Here is a 23743-nt window from a genome sequence, read left to right as displayed (position 1 = left end):
CACACCCACCCACCCAGGTGTCACAGCTCTACAGAGCACAGAGATGAGAGTTGTTTTACTCGTCCTGCTTGGCTGCTGCCTGTCTGGGGCAAACGTCCTGGGACAGAGGTTCACTGCTATCACATTTACTCAGGACGAGCCTGCTGAAGCAGACAGGCTCACTCTGCTCATGGAGATGATGGCTGTTTTGGATGAACAGAGAAATGAGCTGCGACGCACCAAAGAGCAACTGGTGCAACTGCAGAGGGTACAGGGTATGTGTGGCAGCGCGGTTCCAGTATGCAGCATCTTCTGCATCCTCCTTTGACCATCAAAGTCTTGGTGTTTTTGTTTATCTCACACCTAAAGGCAAATATAGTAATATCACTTACTGTATTACATCATTTGTGTAATTTACTATATAGAACAGAGATCCGTGCAGACAGTCTCTGACAGCCTGATGGAGGAACTATGGAGTCAGGTGGAGGCACTGAAGAAAGGATTTACAGGTAGAATGAGAATGAAAGCGTAATTATTTTAGGGCTGTGTATTTTTGTTTAACATTAACATAAATATGGAGAATATCTATCTAATTTTCCATCTGTTTATGAATACAGTTAAATCAATGTTTTGTCAGATTTGTGAATTTTTGGGGGCAGTTTCTATGACTACCTGGTGACATGTTTGTTTGATGTTGCATCATTTCTGTTACGTAAAAAAGACCATGAGGCCAGGCTGAGATTCAGTGAGATGCAGGAAGATGAGCAGAGGAAGCAGGTGCAGCAAATTGTACTGCAGTACACAGGTGAGGTAACTTCATCCACAATAAATATAAGCTCTGGTCCTTTTTTAAAACCCTTATACACAAAACAGGAGCAGAAGGAAGCAGCGCAATAACCCTGTTTTTGAATTAGAGCCAATAACGCTGACTCCCTACTGTTATGCAACCTGTATGTACAAGAGGAAAACATTCTAAATGCTATCTATCAAATGATTTTTACTTGTATTCAAGCTAGTTTTTCTTTTCATTTGTTTACTCTGATACTCTTTATTCCATCCTGACTGAGAAGAACTGGAGGCCAGACTGGATGCCAGTGACTTGGAGGGTCAAAGCAAACGAGTGGAACAGCTACAGAGGGAAAGTAAAGGTAATACAACAAACAAGTAACTTATTAATGCCAGGCAAAGAAGATTTCCTCCTCCTCATCTCGACTCATTGACTCTCACCACATGATTCATCTGTGACTGAATGGTTGAAGTCATGCAGTATTTATTCCCTCATCTTTAACAAAAAGAGTTGAATGCCAGACTGGCAGAACTAGGAAATACGTTTGGAGACATGGACTCAGAAGTGAAGGCACTGCAGGTTGCAGATAAAGGTAAATTCATGCTGCATGATTATCGGCATTATATGTACAAAAATATTTCAGTGAAAGGTAGAGAGAATATTTTTCGCTTTTAATAATGAGCGCGAGATTGCCTATTCCTGGAAATGTATGTGAGATTAAATATTTCATGTTTTATTCCTCCTTGTAATGACCAGGACTGGAAGCAAGACTGAATGCCACAGATGTCGAGGCAGAGATGCAAATAACCCTGGTGGCACAATTACAGATGGAAATTAAAGGTATATTAAAGGGTAACTCCACCAATTTTACATATTAAAGTATGTTAACAGGTCTTTTGTAGTACTAAATCATATGTAAAAAAAAAAAAAAAAAAAAAAAAAAAAAAAGTAGCATAAAGCCTTTTGTGGCTCCAGAGGAAGCTGCATGTAATCTGATAAATTGCCTCCAGTGATGTCACTCAGTGGCTAAGTTGCATTATGGGTAATGTAGGCACCAGGTTTTGAAAAGGAAAAAGAATGCGTTGAAATAGATTTTGATCATTTGTCCATAATGAGTCCAACAGTGTTTTAGGAGTGTAATGCTTGACCAGTGGACTGGCACCTACATTACCCACAATGCAACTCAGCCACTGAGTGACATGACTGGAAGTAATTTATGAGATTATATGCAGCTTCCTCTGGAGCCATAAAATGCTTACTATTTTTACATATGCAGTACTCTCCAGGACCTGTAAACACACTTTAATGTGTAAAATTGGTGGAGTTATCCTTTAACACATGTAGAGATTTCTGAATCAGTGAAATCGCTTTGGAAGAAGATAAATGGTTAAAGGACCACAGGCCAAAGACTGCTGATCCAAGATTAATGGCTTCCATCTCTCCCCTCCTTATACTGTACCACCATGCCATCCAAGAGTTTAGTTTAAGTCTTTGATTTTGTTGTATTCAGGATGTGTTTTGTTTCTGTCATTTTATCTGTCAGAGTTTGAGTCCAGACTGGAGGCCAGCGAGAGTCTAGAGGGGGAGCTGAATGTCCGGCTTAAAAATGCTGAAACAAAGGTGGAGGCACTGAAGACTGTTGATCAAGGTAAAGAGAGAAAGACAAAAAAATAAAAGTCAGATTCTTCTAAAAAATGTGAGCACTTGATCCAATACAGCATATGTATTAAGGAATATATATACGCTTTTTTCCCCAATAAACACCTTATAAAGTAAACTCCTTACTCTGTTCCTCACACACGCAAACTGTACGACATATGTTACCGCTCTGTATGCTATCTATCGTTCCATTTTTTATTTGTTTGTACGTTTTCTTCTTTCCTTAATCTAACTGTTCTAATCTTTCGCCCATCCTCACTGAGAAGCTCTGCAGGACAGACTGAACGCCAGTGATCTGGAGGGCCAGAACGCACGAGTGGAACAGCTACAGAACGAAAGTAGAGGTAATAAAACAAACAAGTCAATTATTAATACAGAGTAAAGTGGATCTCTTCTCACAACAGCTCATCTAATTTCCCTTCATTATTCATATTTTAACTGACCGCAACATCATGCAGTATTAATTTGCCTTTTTTATTTTACAAATAGAGCTGAACATCAGACTGACAGAGCTGGGGAATAAGTTTGGAGATGTGGACACAGATGTGAAGGCACTGCAGAATGCTGATTATGGTAAATAAATTGCATTTTACTGCATGGGTATGCCCAGTAATGTACAACTACACATGCAAAATATTCTGAGCTGTTATTTTGCTATTCGAGGGGCAGGATTAGGTTGTCATTGTTTTGACAGAATTTTCTGAGTGGCTGATGATTTTATTCCTCCATGTAATGACCAGGACTGGAAGCAAGGCTGAATGCCACTGAAGTGGAGGCAGAGATTCAAAGAACCCTGGTGGCACAATTACAGGTGGAAATTAAAGGTACATTAACACATGTAGAGATTATTGTACTGTTGTATGTACATTGTGAGAACAGTAAATAGTTAGTGAGCTATCAGAAACAAAAGCCTCTTGGATACCGTTGAAACTGTTGACTGTTGAAATCAAGATTTTGACTGTTAGAGATCGAGTCCAGACTAGAGTCCAGTGAGGGTCTGGAGAAGGAGTTGGCCGTCCGGCTTGTAAACACAGAGACAGAGGTGGAGGCACTGAAGACTGTCGATCAAGGTAAAGTCAGGAGGCTTAATACTGTGGAAATTCTTCTGGCTGCCATATGGGCTATAAGATATTCATATGTAGAATAGTTGCAGGGTTACCCACTGAAGCCCCTGATGGAAATGTCTATGAATTTTCCATGACCTTTTCATGATTAAGTTGGAGCATTTTCACCCCTTCCTGTTTTGTTAATGATGTTCATCTCAAAAGGCATTAACAGACCAGTTTTCACTCTCGCTGTGCTGAAACTATACTGTATAGTTAATTAACTATACTGTAACTATACTGTAATGAAAGACATCATGGTGTACTTTACGTACTCCTTATTGTTTTTAACTTTGCAAATCTGCCATCCCTCCCTTCAACCTAAGGACTGAATTCCAGGTTGTCAGCCAGTGAAAGTCTGACAGGGGAGCTGAAGCTCAGTCTTGAAGATACGTTGCGACAAGTGCAGGCACTCAAAACAGCTGATCAAGGTAAAGAGAATAAAGACATGCTCGTAGCACTGACTCTGTGCATTACACACTTTTTGCTCAGCATGATAATCTGTATGTGCCTAATTGATGGCGTGATAGGTTTCACTCCTCTAATCTACTCCAACAGAACTGGCAGTTAGACTGGGAGTCTCTGAGAGCCTGAGTGAGGAGCTGAAGCTCAAGACTGCTGACACAGAGAGGGAGGTGAAAGCTCTTGAGACAGCTCATCAAGGTAGGAAATTACTTTTGATTATGAATCAGTAATTAGGTCATTAGGGCAACTGAAAAACTAGCGCCCTGTGATCTCTTCTCTGATTTAAATTGGATATAATGGCTGATTTCATGCAGTTTCTCCTATATCTCATACCCTCCTCTAGAGCTCAAGTCCAGGGTGGAGGCCAGTGAGGGCCTGGCCAAGGAAATGAACACACGCCTCGATGTTACCAAAACAAAAATGGAAGCACTGGACAAAATCAATCAAGGCAAACAAATACTTTATGTACAGATGCTATCTTTAATTTAAACACAGTCATTGTTTGCTACTATAATAGTTCATACTGTTTTAAATCTCTTCTATCAATCCCTCAGAGTTAGATGCTAGACTAAATGCCGCTGAGATTCTGAGCCAGGAGATGAACACAAAGCTTGAAAAAACAGAGGTCGAGGTGGAGAAACTTAAAACAGCTGATCAAGGCAAGCAAAATATGACTGAACTACTGTAAAGTGTATAAACATCTGAACTGGTTTGACATGATCCATCATTTAGTTTTCGGTGTCATTTTTGAGTGATAATTGTGTAACTTTTAAACAGAAAGCTACAGACTGAATATTTTGTATTATGCTGTTGCTCGGTGTAATATTTCTTAAATTTATTTTTCCATCTAGAAAGTCATTATCTAGACTTTCTGTCATGCGTCTGACTTAAAATATTTAATGCATTTTCATTATAGAGTTGGAAGCCAAACTGGAAACAAATCAAACTGTACAGGAGGAGCTGAAACAAGAGGTTGAGCAAACAGCTGCAGCAGTGGAAGAGGTGAAGACAACAATCTCTGAAGGTAAATATGTTTATACAAGATTCAAGGTTTAAGCTATGAAGATGGGATGCTCTCTTTTTTCTGTTTCTGTTCTTTGACAGATAAAGTGGCCTTCTCAGCTGCACTAGAAGAGAACCAAATGCACATTGGGCCATTTGAGACAGAGACCACTCTTGTCTACAAGAAAGTCATCACCAACATTGGTGACAGCTATGATCCCACAACAGGTGAAGTATTGAAGGAAACCATTTGTGTAATCACTACATTAACTAACATCTTCTTTAAATGCCACATAGATTCATTCAGCACCAACGGGTTTAAACAATGACACAAGACGTCATCTTATATAAGAATAATGTGGACATTACAGTTACACTTAATTCGATACCTGCTTGTGCTCTTGGAGGTGGTTTAATTGCATGTTCATGTTCATGCTGTTAGGCTTCTCATACTGTGTTCATGCTTCAAACCTTTATGTTCCCCAAAACCTTTATTTCACTTCCTGTAAATAACATGACACATCACCCTCTGTCTTCTCCTAACTTCCTGTCCAGGAGTCTTTACAGCTCCAGTCAGCGGCGTTTACCACTTCACCCTCTACTCTCATGCTAATGGAGGAAACCCTGGTTTTTTACTCCTGTACAAGATCGGGGAGGCTGTTGTCGGCACCGCTGAGCACCCAACTGCCTCCGACCTCACTGATAATGGCTCCAATGGGGTAGTGCTGCTCCTTCAGAAAGGAGACCAGGTTGATGTGCACATGGAGGCCAAGTCCTGGGTCTGGGCCGACAGCAACCGCAACCTCTGTACTTTTACTGGCATTCTGCTGTACAGTATGCCCAGTGATGTGTCCAAAACCTCTCTGTAACTTGACCAGGATAATTTGAATTTAATTAATTGCAATCATTTATTTAGAGTTGAATTATTTAGAACAATTCACATGCAATCTGTGATCCATAATGTTTTACCTTATATTGAAAAGTAGCTCACATTTATTAATTCAAAGCTGTGATTCTGATGAGCTTCCACAAACATTATCTAGCAGAAACAAATACAAAATAAATCTTGGTAAGAATCCAATAAATTACGGTCTATAGAAGTGATCAAAGGATTGTTTCACCAGTGCTTTGCTTGACCCTGACAAAACCTGAGAGTCACAACAATGGTGCAGATCTGTTTAACACACAGCTTACGTACTGTTGCTTCATACACTCACCTTGAGATCATACCAGCATGAAACGATGAAAGAAAGAATGAGACTATAACTCAGAGTGACAGCACAATGTGAAGGTGACGAACACATACATCAGAATATGTGTTTAAGGCTCCTCATTCTTATCCCTTTGCATGAAAGGGAACATGATGCCTCAAGAAGGTGAGAAGTGCTAAGCCTTAATCCTCGGCTTTTCTTCAGCTCTTTGGTAAAAAGGCAGGAAGATGCTGTAGGGAAAAGCCCCCTTCCCTTATCTTCCTTCTATGTTTTTAATTAGCTCGACGGTCAAAGACTCCATGGTGAGGGAAACCTCTGGGTGAAATCCCTGAGCTCGCCTACTGAAATCCTGCTTCCTGCAGGGATCCTGCTAACCTTCAGCCTGCCCTGACAGCTGCCAATGAATTCATCTGCGCACTCTGAAGATTTGTTTTCACATAAGGTTTGCCACTGTTGATGTATTTCAATATGCATAAGAAGGGATAACTCCTTATCCTCGTAAACTGAAAGCACAATCGTTCTGGGAAAATACATTTTCTTACACAACAACAATGAAACAGATTCGATACAATACAACACGATATGCCAAAACAACAACTTTCAGACATACCACATCTTTAATGAGGATGGTCAAGCTGTTTAATGCGGCTAAGAGAAACTAGTGACAGGGTGAACTAGGCCAAGACAGCGAGTCATCGAGGACCTAATGTGGCATATTTGTTGCGCTGTGTCACTGAGAGTTGACCTCACAGTCTGTCATACAAAACCATGTGCAATAAGGGATTTAACGGTAGAAAGCATGTAGAGACATTAGGTCAATATAGCAGGGAGCCTCATGTCGGTTTATGTCATGGGAATGAAAACAGAGAGGAAGAGGGATAGAAAGGAGCGGAGAGAAAGCGAGAGAGCGAGGGGGGGAGGGAGTAACTGAGGAAGAAAATCAATGAGATAAGACTCAGATTTTCTTTTCTAATGCTAAAGATACTACAAAGTTAAAGGAATTCTAGTACTTTTTCACAAACAAGCTAAAATGTTACCAATGGTTTCTAGTATGGATGAGGTAAACAGTATGTTTTTGATGCTAGCATATTGGCTAATAATGACGGTAATGTCGGTTGGTCAATTGGTCCATCTTGTCGTGTTGATTGGATTTCCATGAAATTTCGCAGAAACATTTACCAACCTCAGTGGATAAATCCTAATGACTTAACTGATCCTAGAGCTGCAATGGTCAGTGAACTTAACAATAATATATCAAAAAATAATCACCAACTATTTTTAATAACTGATAAATTGTGTTGTCATAGCAAATAACAACACAAATTCTACAGAGCTAGCAGACGACAGATTATGAGAACAAGACAAAGAGAGAGAGAGAGAGAGAGAGACCTCTTCATTTTCCCCAAATTAAACCTTTCTATGGATTTCAGAACTGAAAACATTTATTATTTACTGCTGTATTCTCATATTATTGTTACAGTGTCACAACCATTTTTTCTCTCAGCCGTCACGACTTGCTGTGGAGCAAAAAGAATGCAAGAATGAAAGAGACACTTAAAAGTCAGAAGGGGGTGAGAGAGTCGGGTTCAGTGTCAGTGAGAGTGAGGCAAAGAGAAAGAGAAACGGAAAGAGAAGAAAAAGGCGGAAAGGACAATTACAGTTCAGCAAAAAGCGACTGTTTAGATCAGTTTCAGGCCATACTGCAGAGCGCTGTGCTAATGTGACACTGCTGTGACTCGCTGCCCTTGCCACCCCATCGCCTATCTGCAGCGACACCAGCGGACATTTACAGTTTCAGGCACTGTGACCTTCGCGCTCTAAACCAGCACATTAAGTCTAGGTCTTCAGCCTTACACGTTTGTTTGCCTTTCCGTTTACACGGAGCTGATATATACATTAAGTGCTCTCTCCTTTTGTCAAGTTGCGAGTGATAGAAATAGACAAGCGTGACCTGCGCCTGACATTCCCTGCTCTCATCCTGCCTTATTTTTTACTTTATTGTATGAAAGCCTCTGGCCAGTCGAGCTCCGCTGATTCACTGCAGTACATACGTGTGTTTGTGTGTGTGTGTGTGTGTGTGTGTGTGTGTGTGTGCGTGCGCGTGTGTATGTACGTGCTAAATGAAAGAGAACGAAAACAGATTCTCCTTGTATACTTTTAATCTTTATATACAAGTCTCCATAATATTGTCTTTTATGTGTCTGCCAGTCTGCATCTGTGTTCATGTGTGCACCTGTGCTTGTGGCTTGAATAGTCTGCATTTGTGCGCTCATTTATCTGTATGTGTGTGTGCATGTGCATGGGCATTGCTGCAGACATTTCTCTCCTATTGTGCCTAATGCTACATGACAGTTGTGGATCAGACTGCTAGCTATTCAAGGCTACTCTCTTCACTACACACACAGACACACAAACGCACACACGTACCAACCTCTGCTCCTATAAACCTCGTCCTACATACATAAACAGATAAAAGCCAAGGCAGTGTGGTTGAACACTGCGCCGCACAGCACTGCACTCATGGCCAACTCAGTTACAGGGTGCCATGTGAATATCTGCCTCTTTGTTGTCAACGGAGCCCTTTGAGAAATGCGTGTGCTGTCGAGCAGATACAGTGTGCATCAGGCCATGCTTTAGTGGTCTGTTTTTGAGAGCATTTTCTTATTCTCAGCTCTGTATGTGCCTGTTGTGGTTGGTTTCATTTACTGATGATATTACTGTAATGAGCAGCCTTGGGGTTTACGTGAGCCTCCCACACTGCAAGTAGCATTGAAGATGAGCAGCAACCTTTTAACAAGACGAATTGAAAAAAGAACAGTCGAAAACAGAAGCAGAAGAGACATCCTGACATTTAGTCTCATGTGAGTCACGCCACCAAAACTCTCGATTTATATGACCCACAATGCAACTTGATAGCATCATTTATGAGATCCTCCCAGCCTGGTAAACACAGTGTCTTTCTCGACACCCCTGGCTTGACTGGCTGCACCTGATTGGAAGAACCCCATTCGTGGGCCGCTGCTCTGGGATTTCAAACCAGACCAACATGGCCGCATGTTTGGAAGCTTTCGCTTATATAACAAAAACACAAAAGCGACATGTGCTTATGAAGACTTCTTAGCCGAGAAATAAGCCATGCAGTTGCAGATTCTGATGTCATTATAACTTGATGATTCATTTTTATAGTGTTTCTTGAGTAATCAGAGGCATTGTGTCGGACACCCCTGATTTGCATAAAGTAGTCAGAATTCTACTTAATGCAAATGACGAGGAGGCAACATGGTGCCCCATTTCTCGAAAACACAGTGCGCAACTACCAGAATGCATTGCACGGTTCTACACAGACAATGAATCGGCAGCATGAAAACGACGGATCTTGTGGACATGTACCTTAAGTGTTTCGGTGATTGTTATGGTGTCTGGTTCAGATGAAATACTAATACATTAAAATGACACTTTTGGTGGTTTTGAAAGTTGAGAAAAATACAGTTTTCTGTTTTTGTTCAGTGTTCCTCATGTGTGGATATGTAGGTAATTGTCCACATACAGTAACTACACAGATCTGACCATGAAGAACTAGAGCAGGTCAAGCAGGTAGAAAGGTAAAGTAAAATAAATATTATACATTTTAATATAGGCCAATATATAATTACAGATGCCATTACATAACTGAACTACAGCAGCATATGATGGATTATCAATGACACTGTAAAATATTTCATGGCATGCTACCAGTGCCGCAATGACAAAAACTAATGATGTTAATTAAAAATAAGCCTAAAAGGGAAAATACATTGTAATGACATGCACATGCAATATAATATGTGTACTAATGAGGAAAAAAAATCGTTTGGAGCCCTGAGGCTGAATAAGAGGAAAGGAAAAGGCTCATCAAGCTCAACGTAAAAAATCTGCAAAAGAGGGAAGATAAAGTGTCTCTTCAATCACTGAAGTTAAAATAAGTAAACTGCAATCCAAACAGTTTTCCCTGCCTGCCATCTTGTCTGCAGGATGTTTGCATGTTCATGCTCTCTGCTTTTCTGTCTCACTCTTCTCACTTCCTCTTTTTCACCTTCTTCTTCCGCACCGACTCTTTCTCACCTCTCACTCACTTTTACCACCATGGTTGGAGTGATTTTGCAGGACTGCTAATAGCTCTGATCTGACAAAAACTGGTTTCAGTGCTCAGTAATTGCTGAAAGGTTTAAAATTGGAGCTGCCACTGCAGAAGCATGTGGCTGGTCGACAACTCCATAATGACTCAGGGTTGCTATTCCTAGTCCTCTTTTTGAGACACAAGGAAAAGCTACAGTCATTATTCAGCAACAATAATTGAACTACATGTCTAAAATCTTAAACAACCTAAATCGTGCATCGTCAAGACACCTGAAGCAAAACAACTGGGACAAATTACAAATTACAAACATCACGTTTATAAAGACAGTGACCTCCCACACAGCATTGTAAAAGCTAGATGAAACAGTTAGGTTCGAATCATTCAGTTGAAGGGCATTCACATTCGGTTGAAACCGTCAAACTTTAGCCACCTAAAGCATATTTTACTTGATGTTTTCGTTGGATAATGTTTTGCAGGTTAGCTAGCAAGATAATAATTATGTCACATGGGTTTATTTCGACCGAACCAGAGTTGGTGATTGTTGGAATAGCAGAAAGACTAACCAAGACAGTTTGTTCAGTTTAACTTTGTTTCTTTCGAGTTAGTCATTTCTATCAGTCCATCCTGTATTACAACCCATTAACAAAGCTCAGCGACAGTTTCTAAGCATCTAAAAAGTGTCTCTTCTTTTAGGATTAAACTTGCACTATATCATCCAGACACTACAAACCCCCACAACCACTGTTTCAGCCCACAGCACGGAAGTGGACACCCATGCATCGTAATGCCACACTGCAGTGGGGACCAACTAGGGCGTAGAGGGAAATGGCCCATGTCAGACAGCTCAATATCCTCAAATGCTCCCCTGAAATGCGGCACAGAGCCATCATTAGTCCACTCTTTCTTATTTCACTTCTTGCTTTTATTTGCTTCTTCTCTTCAGAATCTACTCTTGCCCCCCTCTGCTGTCTTCCTCACATCTGATACCTTATGTCGCCTTTGTGTTCCCCCTCCATTCTCTCCCTTCTCTCTCTCTCTTCTCGCTATCTCTTTCTCTCTGTGTCAAAGTCATTGAGGTGTAAATTCACATTAGTGTGAGCATTCCTCCCAGACAGGAGCTACCAATGACTGGCTATATAGGTCAGAGTAAACACGGCGAAAACTGTGTGCCAGGATGTGTGTGTGTGTGTCTGTGTGTGTGTACTGCACTCTGTCACATGTGGGCTGTCAACCAGGGGACCTACTGCTACATAGAAATGTACTCCCTCACAGATAGAGTAATAGGCATGTGGGCAGGTGTGTGTGTGAAAGAGGAGTGTGAAAAATATTTCTTCTCTCACACCTATCTCTCACATATTGAGATACAAACATGCACAAACCAGCCAGAAGTGTCCTGACTGTAGCAGCTCATATAAACACAAATATATAAATAAACTGAGAGAAACGTGAGAGTGTTCATGCATATCTGGTGTCCATACAGGTAGTATGGAACTGTGAAAACTATGGTTGGCCCAGATAATAAAAAACACATTTTCTTCTCTATCCACTAACCCTTAACCTGGATGATGAAGGTGGTTAAAGTGACTTTTTGTGATGGTGTGCTCAGACCGAACATGAAATGAAAATGAATACATTTGACCAGGGGATCATTTTGTGTTTATTCACGTTACTCCCACAGACTACTTTATTTTACATTAGCTGTAAGCTGGTGAGCAACGGCCCGCACCAAGGCTGTGTGTCTGTGTGTTGAAGTCTCTCTCTCTGTACTCACTAGTTCTCTTTTCTCCTCTCCTCCATACGTTCATAAAATAAACTACATTTTCCCTCTAGCTCCGGTCGACAGTCAACACAGTACTTGAACAACCGACAATAAGGTCACCTCTGCAGGTCGCTGCTGCAGTCAGGTTGATTAGCAGGAGTGAAGATAAATCCACTTTTTAATCCCAAAAGTTTCAAAGTTATGTCTGAGCTCTACTCCCATCGGTAAATGGCTCCAGGTAAGAGAAGAAGCCAATGTGACTCTGGGTGTTTATTCCTCCAGAAGATTTGGCTCTGCAACCAACTCTCTCCATGGAGAATTGCTTGCTCCACCCTGCCCTCCCCACACAATAATCAACAAAGCCTCACTACACACACAAATTTTTCGAATCTTGAATCACATTCGATCAGCGCTGCCTAGTTTGAAAGTTTGATCTGAACTTAGTGAACCTGCCACAGAGATTGTTGTAGATAGACCTACAGCTAATCTTAGCAGCAAAACTAATGTGGCTTTTCAAATGTAGACCAGCCATGCCCCTCTGTCAGTTATTCTATCAAACCATCCCATCACAAACTAGGATGGATAGAAATCTGTCTGAATGGGATGGTGTCCGGATGTACCTGCCAGAGCAAATGAAACATGGACTTGCAGATTGGACTTTTGCAAAGGTTTTTAGCTGCTACAGTTGCTACTAATAACATACATACACTTGAAGCATGTTCAACACAGTGACCAATAAAAGATAATTATATGAAGCATGTGTCCGAGCTGTGAAGTCAAATTCAGCTCACAAAGTACTTAGTAGTTGATCCTTGTGTCACACACAATTTAAGGAGCACTTTCCCCCAATTATATCTGAAAATGTCACCACTGTGAGCCCAGTTTTTAAGGTCAGCCTCTGCTTGGGTTTTTGAGTGTGTGCATGTGTATACAAGTGTGTGTGGATTGAGCTTGCGTCTATTGACATGTATGCATACATGTATGCAGAATTGTGTGCATGTGATGCTGTCATGCATGTGTGAGTGTGACATAGCATAAAGCGCGTGACATTAAATGTGTGCACTGGCTCTGAGTGCTATGGAAACAGTAGCCGCTCCTATCCCCTGCTGTGTCATCCCTGGCTGCCGCATTAGTGTCAGTCTGACTCTGAGCGGTCACAGCATGTTCACCCTGCGTCCGTGGGCTGGAATTAACCTCCCAGTCTGTCAGAGGGGGTTTTTAGAAAGGATCAATAACCCAGCCCACCATTAAATAAAAGCCAGCTAACTGTTAAAGGCTAGAGAGTTGGACAAACTAAATCTGTACGTGAGGGATAAACTGCTCCAAGGTTTAGCATCATAACTTTTCTGTATGTATATTGGGTGAAAATAAGAGATAAATAGATTAACACTCAGAAAATTGTATTTCATCATGTGTCTTTAGTCTGGTTTTCAGATCCAATGAATTACAGGTATTGCTTTTGTTAAAGCAGCTGTAAGTGATATTATTTTTATGAAAATCAGTGTTAAATAGCTCTATGTTTGAGCGTTTGGTCGGTAACCCATGTCTCTCCTCCCCCCACTCATGCAGTAGTAGAGAAAGACATTTTCTGGTATCCCTGCCCATTTTATCCAATCAGGACAGAGAACTCCATAAAGAGGCGGTCCTGTCTGCTCATGAACAGCAGAGAGCAGGATCCCCTGTTCATGTGTTGACGTAGAGAGGAGGGAGGGGATTGCTAACTTCATAATGGACAGGAAGTTAGCTAAAACAATGACAACGCTTACAGCCACTCATTGGGGATGTCACTCATTCGATCTTTTAATTTGTCAACGTCTTGACTTTCTTTTACCAGTGCCCCATTTAATGTCGTCTTTTCGTGTGTGATGATGTCATCAGTGTGATGGGTCAATGCTTATCCTTAATGGACAAAAAAATCTAAATCTCCACAGAAGTTTTTACCTTTTCTTCTAAAATTAAATTTGATACTTAAATCCCTTAATTAAATAAACTACAAAACGTGTAATAAACTTCTGAGCAATTATGAAAGCTTTTCCCCTGAAACATCTTTCTAATTGTGTTCATATTGGTCTTTATATGTACCTCTGTGTTTCATTCTTTTCTTTCTTTTTGGTTGTTGCTGTTGTTCTTTTTGGTATTTATTTGTAATATCTCTACTTTATGTCCTCAGGTGAATTGGTTTTTCGTGTTAGTGCTGTATGTGAATGTGCTGGACTGATATTATTTAATCATCACTGGACCAACATGTCATACACTGTATAATGATTTGCTGTGAGATGATTTTCATCAACATAATGTTCAGATGTCTTTCCATGTCCACAATATATGTGGATTTTTTTTAATCAAAAAGGACGAAAAGAAGGTGAATATCTAGCTGTCTTTCATGGCTAAATGATGACAATAATCGCAAATGACAAGGTGAAATTGAAAGTCAAGTGGATTTGTCTTCAGTGAAATTATAATCACAGAAACTGATCAAAATAAGGATAGAGTCTATTTGGACACACGGAGACCCCAGCTTGTATGTTGGGGTTAAGTTTGGACTCGCCGGCGGACACACTGAGCGTCTGTCTGCCTGGGATGCTTACGTCATGAGAGAGGGCTTGCGCGCGCGTGTGCGTATCTATCCTGAGGCAGTGACCTTAATCTGGAGCACAAGGGTGACACAGGCTCAGACCAGACAGTGACAGAGATGACCTCATGCATCAAACATTCAGCGCAAACACACATCTCTCCAGGGTCAGCCTTACCTCTGGGGCGATGTAGTCTGGAGTGCCGCAGAAGGTGCGTGTGGTAACCCCCTCTATCATGTTCTCTTTACACATGCCAAAGTCAGCAATCTTAATGTGTCCCTCACAGTCCAACATCACATTGTCCAACTTCAGATCCCTGAGGAAGACATTCAACAAATCCTTGAAGAAGTTCTCTTTGAGAGTTAGAGTCAGCAGGTGGCTTTGACCGCTAATCCTACTAATTTCAATCTTTATAATATTTATTCCAAACAAACCTTGGTCGCTGCTGCTGTGTGATTTCAAGAGAGAGCTAATAAAACACTTTCACAAAACAAATCATTCTACGGTGGCATTCACTAAAGGATAACACTTGACTGCATGGTATCAGTTGCAGAAAAAAAGACAGTTATTGGGTCACAAAATGTCTGAATATTATTTCAAATGCAGGCACTGAATTTGAAGAACAGCGTGCACTTTATTTATGCTGTGTACGTTGTGTGAACTAGGTAATACTCACCTGTAGATGACTCCTTTAAGGTGCAGGAAGAAGAGACCCACAGCGATCTCTGCTGCATAGAACCTGCAACAACATCCACACAATTACAGAGTTAAAACAAAAGGAAACTTTACCTAAGAACACTTTAAGAAAGCTTTGCTCTACCACTTATATAAATCATACTAAACGACCATATTGCTGGAGTAGCTAATGATTCACAAGCTTGCTGCAGTAATAATGCAGGATGTACGTAAGAAGAGTTTTTACATTGGTGACACTGTAGAAAGATGTTTTAGAAAACCAAAATAAACATATAATGTCTATGGACAGTTAAAAATGATTGACTATTTTAAGATAACAGCACCAGTTACTGATAAATACACATTTCTTACACTGCCTGAGGTTCCTTGAACTTGCCCACTTGTTGAATGTGGTACATGAGGTCTCCTCCATTCACATATTCCATGACAAAGTACAGACGGTCCTATGGTCACAGAGACAGAGGGAATAGAGTTAGGCATGGATGGGGGAAAAACCATGCAACATCATTATTTTGTGGAACTTTGCAGTTTCACAAAAGCTGTGAAATTACCCAACAATTCTACATTCACTATCACTGAAAGTGCTCTAAACGGGAGATACAGTATATTTCAGTATCGTGGACTCCTCTAACCTTGCTGTCTGAGTCATTCATTGTTCATGCTACACTTTCTATGACAAGGTGACCTAAAAAGCCCACAACAAAGAGCTTCATGGAAAAAGAAAACACTCAACACAGACATCTGTCAGGAAGTATTCTCTTTGTCTAAAAGTGCTGGTCCCTTAGTGCTTATGACAAGTTTGGCCTGACCCTGGTTTAGCTGTGTTTGACAGTCCCTTACCAGCAAAACACAAACAAACCATCTCACATAGCAGCAGATCCATACTGGCAGCAAAGCTGACCTTTCACCAAGTTTGACCAAGTGTCACTACTCAGATGTGATCTTGGACTTGAGAGCTCTGACCTCCATTGCAATACGATGAGGGTCATTTGAACAAAGGACACACATTCTCTACGTCTCTTCACCTCTTACGCTAAAGTAGTCTTTGTAGATGTAGAGTTGTTTTCACTTTTTATGAAGCGTATAAAAATGCAAAATATCTAACCCTCTCTCTCTATATATATATATATATATATATATTAGAGAGAGAGAGAAAGAGAGAGATATAGAGATATATATAGAGATAAATATATACAGAGAGAGATAGAGAGATATATCTCTAACGTTTCATGACGTAAAGTGTCTTTCACACGTGCAAATACACACACACTCCAGTCTGAGGCCCACAAATTACGCTGCCTCCCCATCATATCAAAGTTGTGTCAACATTATAGATAGATAGATAGATAGATAGATAGATAGATAGATAGATAGATAGATAGATAGATAGATAGATAGATAGATAGAGAGGTCTATGTATCTCTATATATAGAGATGTATATCTCTTTACATAGATATCTCTCTCTCTCTATACATATATATATAGAGAGAGATGTAGATATATAGAGATATAGAGATATATCTCTAACGTTTCATGACGTAAAGTGTCTTTCACTTGCATTCAGTCTACAGCCCCGCCCCCTTCTGTATGCGTACGCGTGCTCTCTAGCCCCTTTTAGTTAGAAAATGCGACACATTTGCAGCCAGGTAAAGGCTGCAATCTGCTGCCTTGTCTATGTGAAACGGAGGTGTAATATTCCCCCTTTGCAAAATAGCCGCCACTGGGGTAGGCGTAAACATGTGACGTGACTTGAAGCACGAAGTTGGGCGTGAACAGTGACGAGTGATGTGGTTATTGACGATTCTCTCGGCTGTGATGGTTAGCATCTCCCGCATCTCAGCGGCTTTCCAGTTGCTCATCTCGACATCCACGGATGAAGTGATGAACTGACTGCTGTGATCAGCTGTTTCCTGCTTTAAAACTCCCGGCTGTGGGTTGCACAACAGTGCATGTCATCGACACCTCCGCCCATGTCACGCAATTGCCGGCACATCGAGGCGTCATATTGGCGGACCAAAACAGACCCCCAATATGCCGCGGTCTGTCTAAATTCGTGGACCTAGCCGCAAAAAGGACAGCCAAATTGGCAGGTTGCTGTCCAGTATAAAAATGGCTTCTGACTCACTCAAACACACACATGTGCACACACATAGATAGATAGATAGATAGATAGATAGATAGATAGATAGATAGATAGATAGATAGATCTGTATATCTCTCTCTATATATAAATATATACATCTCTATATATAGAGATGTATATATTTATATATCTCTATATATATATATCTCTTTCTCTATATATACAGTATCTCTATATATAAAGAGATATATCTCTAACGGTTATATATAATATATAATTATGCATAAGTCTGCAAAGAAATATTGGAAATACGTGAGAGTAAGAGTAAGCCTGTTTTTCGTGTGTGTGTGTGTGTATGTGTGTTCATGATTATGCTACAAGTGACACCAAGCTGTGTCTCTTCCTCTTTCCCCAGTCTGCCTGCTGGTGCTACAGCTCTAATCAGTTGCTACACTTCGACTCGGCCTCTCTGAGGAACCATACTGCTACAATAATAGAAATTAATTTGGCATCGAGCACAGAAAAGTGGCTGCGATTTAACCAGAGGCATTCTGATTAGATAAAACGTTTCTTTCACATTTAGACTAAAATGTATGTGAGGAGCGAGGCATGAAAATTTCATGGTGCTGTTCTTTATATCGACTATATAGACTACTAGGTTAAAAAAAAAGCATTGAAGATGTATTCAGATTGTAGGCAAATCAACTTGTTTTTCAAATAAGATCTTTAAGACAGATTGTGGTCAGATCTGATTTTTGTATCCAGACATCACCAACTGTATCTGGACGGGTCGCTGTGGTAACTACGTAGGCGTCAATCACTACGTACGCTGATGACATGACTTTCCAACATGGAAGCATGAGAAATGAAGCTCTATCATCTCGCCCTCCAAATAATCATGCTGTCAAGTCACAACGCAGACAATTTATCTCAGCGTGACTGTCCACAGACTGTTGTTCTCTGTGTTGTCCTCCATACCACTCTGGTAGTAGCAGCATGCTCACCTGCTCTGGTAAACTTCCGTGAGTCTAGATTTGATGTCGACATTGTGTGTGGTGTTGCAAGCGACACAAAAGACACTGTGAAATCTGACCTGAACGGCCAGAGCGTCCGGACTGAGACGCACTTGTAGTCATCTGATTTGAATCGCATTTCAAACCAACTCCAAATGTGGTTTGGATCCAGTTTGCAAAAATGAATTTCATATGTTTTTTTTTTGCTGTTCAGACTTCCTTTAATCAATCTGAATGCAGTCTGGATATGCCAAAGCAGATTTGCACTGTGGTCTGTTTTTTTGTTTTTGTCGTCCGTCATACAGTACGTGCTGTCCGGTTGTGTGGTCTGGTTTTGGAAGTCAATACACATATTCATGCATGTACAGGCACATGTTTTTGTATTCACAGACACACACACACATGAACCTAAGCCTTCTAATTGGGGTTTGTTTGTTCCTCCTTCTCTCTCTTTTTTTTTTTAACTGTACTTGTCACACACGTCCTCTGCTGCTCTCTACAACACTTTATGACTAAGCTGTTTGGCTAAAAGCCCCTTCATGAATTAATTTGACCTGACCCGGCCTGCAGTGACTTGTCCCAACTCATGTCTGGGAGCATTTTACCTACCACAGTCTGAAAGCACGAGTGGAGATGCGTGAGGAAGGGTGGCTTGTCCTGCTGGGCCAGGACTCTCTTCTCCACCATGGTACATTCCACATCATCGTCCTGGATCACCACGTCCTTCTTCAGGATCTTTATTGCGTACAGCTCTTCAGTGGACCTCATCTCTGCCAGCATGACCTTCAGACAGACAGACATGCTCCTTTAGATCTCATGCTATCTGTTGGCGTTTTCACTAAAAACGTTATTTATGAGCCGCCTCACCTTGCCGAAGCTGCCTTTCCCCAGGACAGCGAGAAAAGAGAAGTCGGTGAGTTTGACCTGGTTGAGGTTGTTGGAAGGCAGCTGGCTGGAGTCACTGTTGTCAGTCTCGGTGATCACCTTCTTACCTGGGCCTAGCTTGGCTTTCTGCACTCAGGGCACAAAGGGTGGTGTGTAAGAGAGACATTTAAAATGCAATAACACACACACACACAACATAAAAGCTGCACTCTGCAGTTCACAAAAGATAACCTAACCCACCTAAATTCCTGAAACCGTGTCTTAAAAGTTATGACAACAGACAGAATCGGTGAACTTCGACGAGGCTTGTTTGTGGTGGATTCCTCTTGATTCCAAACCAACACATCCAATTTCCGTATTTGTTGTTTAAATAGTTTAACCATTATCATACACACAAATATTTCATATGTTTTGATTTCATTGTAAAAAAATAAAATAAAAACAGCACCTCTACATGTGCTTACACACTCACACTGCTCATTTGCCCACTAACAGCCCCAATACACTGATTGATAAGCAGGATTAAAAATTAATGGAGTGAAATGAGACAGCAGTATTGTGGAGCAGATGCACACAAAAATGGCTCCATAAAAACAGATACAATTAAATAAAGCTGCTGAATTGTGGCAAACAAAAAGTATACGTTGAAATCTCTTGCTCTCATCTTGTTACATTATTGACCAATAAATAGCAGGAGCTGTGACAGAGTAATTTTAAAATATATTAAAAAGTTTTTCTCATTAAGATGAATTGAAACTTCAGTGCTGGCTGTTCTCGTTGGATTAAACAAAGTCAAACAAGTTGTGACAGGGGCAAGAACAGACTGGGAAAGTTGTGGAACGCTCCAAAGACACCTGTTTGGAACATGCCTCAGGTAAACAGGTTCATTGGTAACAGGCGATAGTATCATGACTGGGTATGAAGGGGGCATCCTCGAAAGACTGATTGTATTCTATTTTATTTACGTTTTATGCAGCACCCAACTTTTTTGGAATCGGAGTAGCGATTGGAAACAGGCTCAACATTATTTAAAGCGTAACATCATCTAAATCACCTCTTACATCCAATAGACCCTTTTCACTGCAGACATTTTGACTTGTCAAAGCAGGAAAAGCCCAGGTGGAATTTATAATATTAATATTGGCTGAATTCCAATTTAGGTGCGCTTGTTCCAGGGCTCTAGTGTCGCCCAAATTCCCTCACTGACTCGACTGGGACACTTAATAGAATGGAGCCATCATTAACATTATTGATCACTCCTGTGCTTTTCCTGCTTAGACAAGTCAAAATGTCTGCTGTGAAAAGGGTCAATTGTGTGCTAAAGGCAAAGTCGAATAAAGCAATTTCTAATAGGTGACATCAAACCTAACAACAGCGCTGATGATGATGATGATGATGATGATGATGATGATGATGATGATAATAAGGAGGCGGATACCACACTGTGGCTCAGTATGTGCATGCATGTCCGGTCCCGACATGTGTCTCTCGTGTTCACCAGCATTTGCAAGAATGCAAGAACAATCTATTCTATCCTTCATGCCAAAGTCATGCTCAGTCTCCCAGTGTGGCAAGATGCTCCAAGAAGCTTGCTAGAAAACTAAGGTGCTCTGTGCTTAAAACTACACAACTTCAAGGCAGCCTGACAGCTGAACAACAATCAAATACTTCTAATAGATTTTTTGTCTCTCTGCAGAAGAACACAACCAAGATTGCCAAGTCCAGTATTCACACTCAGCCAAGGCCAAACACCGGACCAAACTCATGCTGAACCTCAATGTCAGTGGTGTAATCTACACCCACATGCCACATGGAGCAGGTCATTGTTTAGCTTTAGCATAGACTATAACAAATTGCTATTAAACTGTCAATTTTACTTACTGCTTTCTAGCTCTAGAAGAATCTAAATCTGTGCAAGTGACGAGGAAGTCATGCCCCTTTACAGCGCGCTGCACCTCCACAACAAAGTAAGCCAATAAAAGTCACTTTAGCATAAATACAATGTCTAATAATAAATGCCCTAAGTGGTGAGACAAATCAGTGACTTTTATCTAAAATATTATACCTTGAGGTGGGTGGAGAAAAGGGTTTTCAGACTCTTTCAATACCTGCTAACAAAATGAAGTGACGCCCAAACAGTTGAAAAGCTGGGCTGACAACAGACAAAACATGACAAATTCCCTGATTCAGCACATATGACCTTCAGGAGTCACTTAAGCATTCATTTCAAGCCCAAATCAAACACAGAACACAATAGGACATTTAACTAGAGACAACGAATGCTGAGCAGCTTTAGTTTTGTTAATGGCATCTATCAAAGTCTGCTCCTTATCTGGGAGAGCAGCAGAGAAACACAAGCAGAGCAGACCGCACCAGATCACAGCACACCTGTAAGCTTTAGCCAATGACAAGAGCCTGGCCAAGCTGAGCTGAGCCGAGCGGCGGCCTTACTTCCTTCCTCTCACGATGCACCTGATCAGAGTCTTCCACAACTGCTTGGTCCTGAAACCACAGGGAGAAGGGAACCCAAAGGGCTGACTCACTTAGAACACTTGAGTACAGGCGTGAGTTGCAACAGCTGACTCAACCAAGACACCTTTATACCCACATGTCTGAGGGGTGATCCAAGGAGTGAAGAGGTAGACCAGGTAATAACAGATTTCCACATAAGATTAAGTTTCTTAGGCAAATGAAGTTGTAAAAACTCAGTGTTTCTGCTATTAGTTACTTTCATCCAGTACTGGCAGGCCTCTGTTTTAGTTTTTTGTGCCACAGCAATCCATTTCCTCTTGTTACCTTAAAGGGTAACTCCACCAATTTGACACATTAAAGTGTGTTTACAGGTCTTGGAAGTATTAACTGCATATGGCCTCCAGTGATGTCACTCAGTGGCTAAGTTGCATTGTGGGTAATGTAGGTGCCAGGTTTTGAAAGGGAAGAAGAATGTATGGAATAAAAGATGATATCTCCAGTTCTGTTGTATCAATTTTGATCATTTGTTCATAAACTAGTCCAACAGTGTTACAGGTGTGCAGTGCTAGACAAGTTGACGGCTTTTCAAAACCTGGCGCCTCCATTACCCATAATGCAACTCAGCCACTGCGTGACATCACTTATTAGATTACATGCAGCTTCCTCCGGAGCCACCAAATACTTTATTCTACTTTTATCACATATGCAATAGTACTCCCCAACACCTGTAAACACACTTTCATGTGTGATGAGGTATGCAGAAGCCAGAGAAAAAGAAGGCTCAATCCACCCCTAACTGAAAGATTATTTTATAAACTTGTGGCAGAGAAAGACAAAAGTAGTTTACAAGCACCATAGCTAAGTGGAAGTTGGAATGGCTGCAATGTACTGCATTTCCTTGATCAACTGAAAAACCCACCTGAACTCGCAAATGTGTAGAAGAGTATAAAAGAAACACACAATCTTAAAAAATATGAGTGAGAATCAGCACACTTTTTGGGTGTTATGGAAATCAAGTCTTCAAGTATGAGGCAGAAACAAGAGGACAACTTGTGGGTGGAAAACAACTGTTAACTTGCAAGCAAGCTGATGAAGGCCTAGCAAATTATACACAAACCTAAACACACACACACACACAGACACACACATACAAGAATACAGTTGCTCATGTTCTGGCAACAGGTCTGGCTCTGTATTTTAGCTCAATGATGACATCTAGTGGTCACATTCGGTCTTGTTTCTCTTCTTCAAGCCTAGTATTTTCCAAGTGTGTAATAATTCTGTCATCCATAATTCCAGTGTCTATTATGTCTACATGTGAAGTCCCATCTATGGCTACAAAGAGATGTTAAAGGGTAGAAGTAGAAAATATTAGCAAGTTCTAAAATAAGAGAAAATAATGACCATATATAACTCTGATGTAAGCACACAAGATGTAGACAGGCAAAGTGATCCACAGACACCAACAGAGTACAAAGACACATGCAGACAAATGTACAACCATGAACTGTGAGCAGCACAGCATCGGGATTTACTAACAATCCTCTGACAAACTCTGACTAACAGGAAGCGGCAAAGACAGAGAAGAGCTAATGTACTTGACACACAATGTCCCACATGTAGGATACAGTGCGTAAAAACTGAACAAATTTTCAAAGCTCTTTCATGTACAAAAAATGAGCAGTGACTGAATACAATGTTGATTCATTGGACCAAAATAGTTTTAATTTCCATTTGTTCTGATGAAACCAAACCCACAACCGGGAAAAATTGTTAGTAAATTGGATCAATTTGCAGTAGCTTGGAACCACATACAAATGATCAGACATGAGGAGAGATGAAGGAACATGTTACCACAACAAGACAAGACCAAAGAGGAGAGAGGAGAGGAGAGGAGAGGAGAGGAGAGGAGAGGAGAGGAGAGGAGAGGAGAGGAGA

At 40.9% G+C, this 23743-nt stretch overlaps 1 protein-coding gene across 1 annotated transcript in view; it reads right to left on the bottom strand.

Annotated features, from left to right (window-relative positions):
- Positions 1-23743, bottom strand: part of prkcaa (protein kinase C, alpha, a) — a 167742-nt gene that overhangs the window by 27237 nt on the left and 116762 nt on the right. The window contains exons 9-13 of the mRNA XM_073470342.1: positions 19316-19459; positions 19058-19231; positions 15703-15794; positions 15332-15394; positions 14833-14971 (exon numbers count right to left, since the gene is read on the bottom strand). Of these exons, the coding sequence (XP_073326443.1) occupies positions 14833-14971; positions 15332-15394; positions 15703-15794; positions 19058-19231; positions 19316-19459 (612 nt within the window). The remainder of the gene's footprint in view (positions 1-14832; positions 14972-15331; positions 15395-15702; positions 15795-19057; positions 19232-19315; positions 19460-23743) is intronic.

Source organism: Pagrus major, chromosome 1 (genome assembly GCF_040436345.1).
Source record: "Pagrus major chromosome 1, Pma_NU_1.0".
In the NCBI taxonomy this organism is placed as follows: Eukaryota; Metazoa; Chordata; class Actinopteri; order Spariformes; family Sparidae; genus Pagrus; species Pagrus major.
This window is presented reverse-complemented; position numbering and strand designations above follow the sequence as displayed.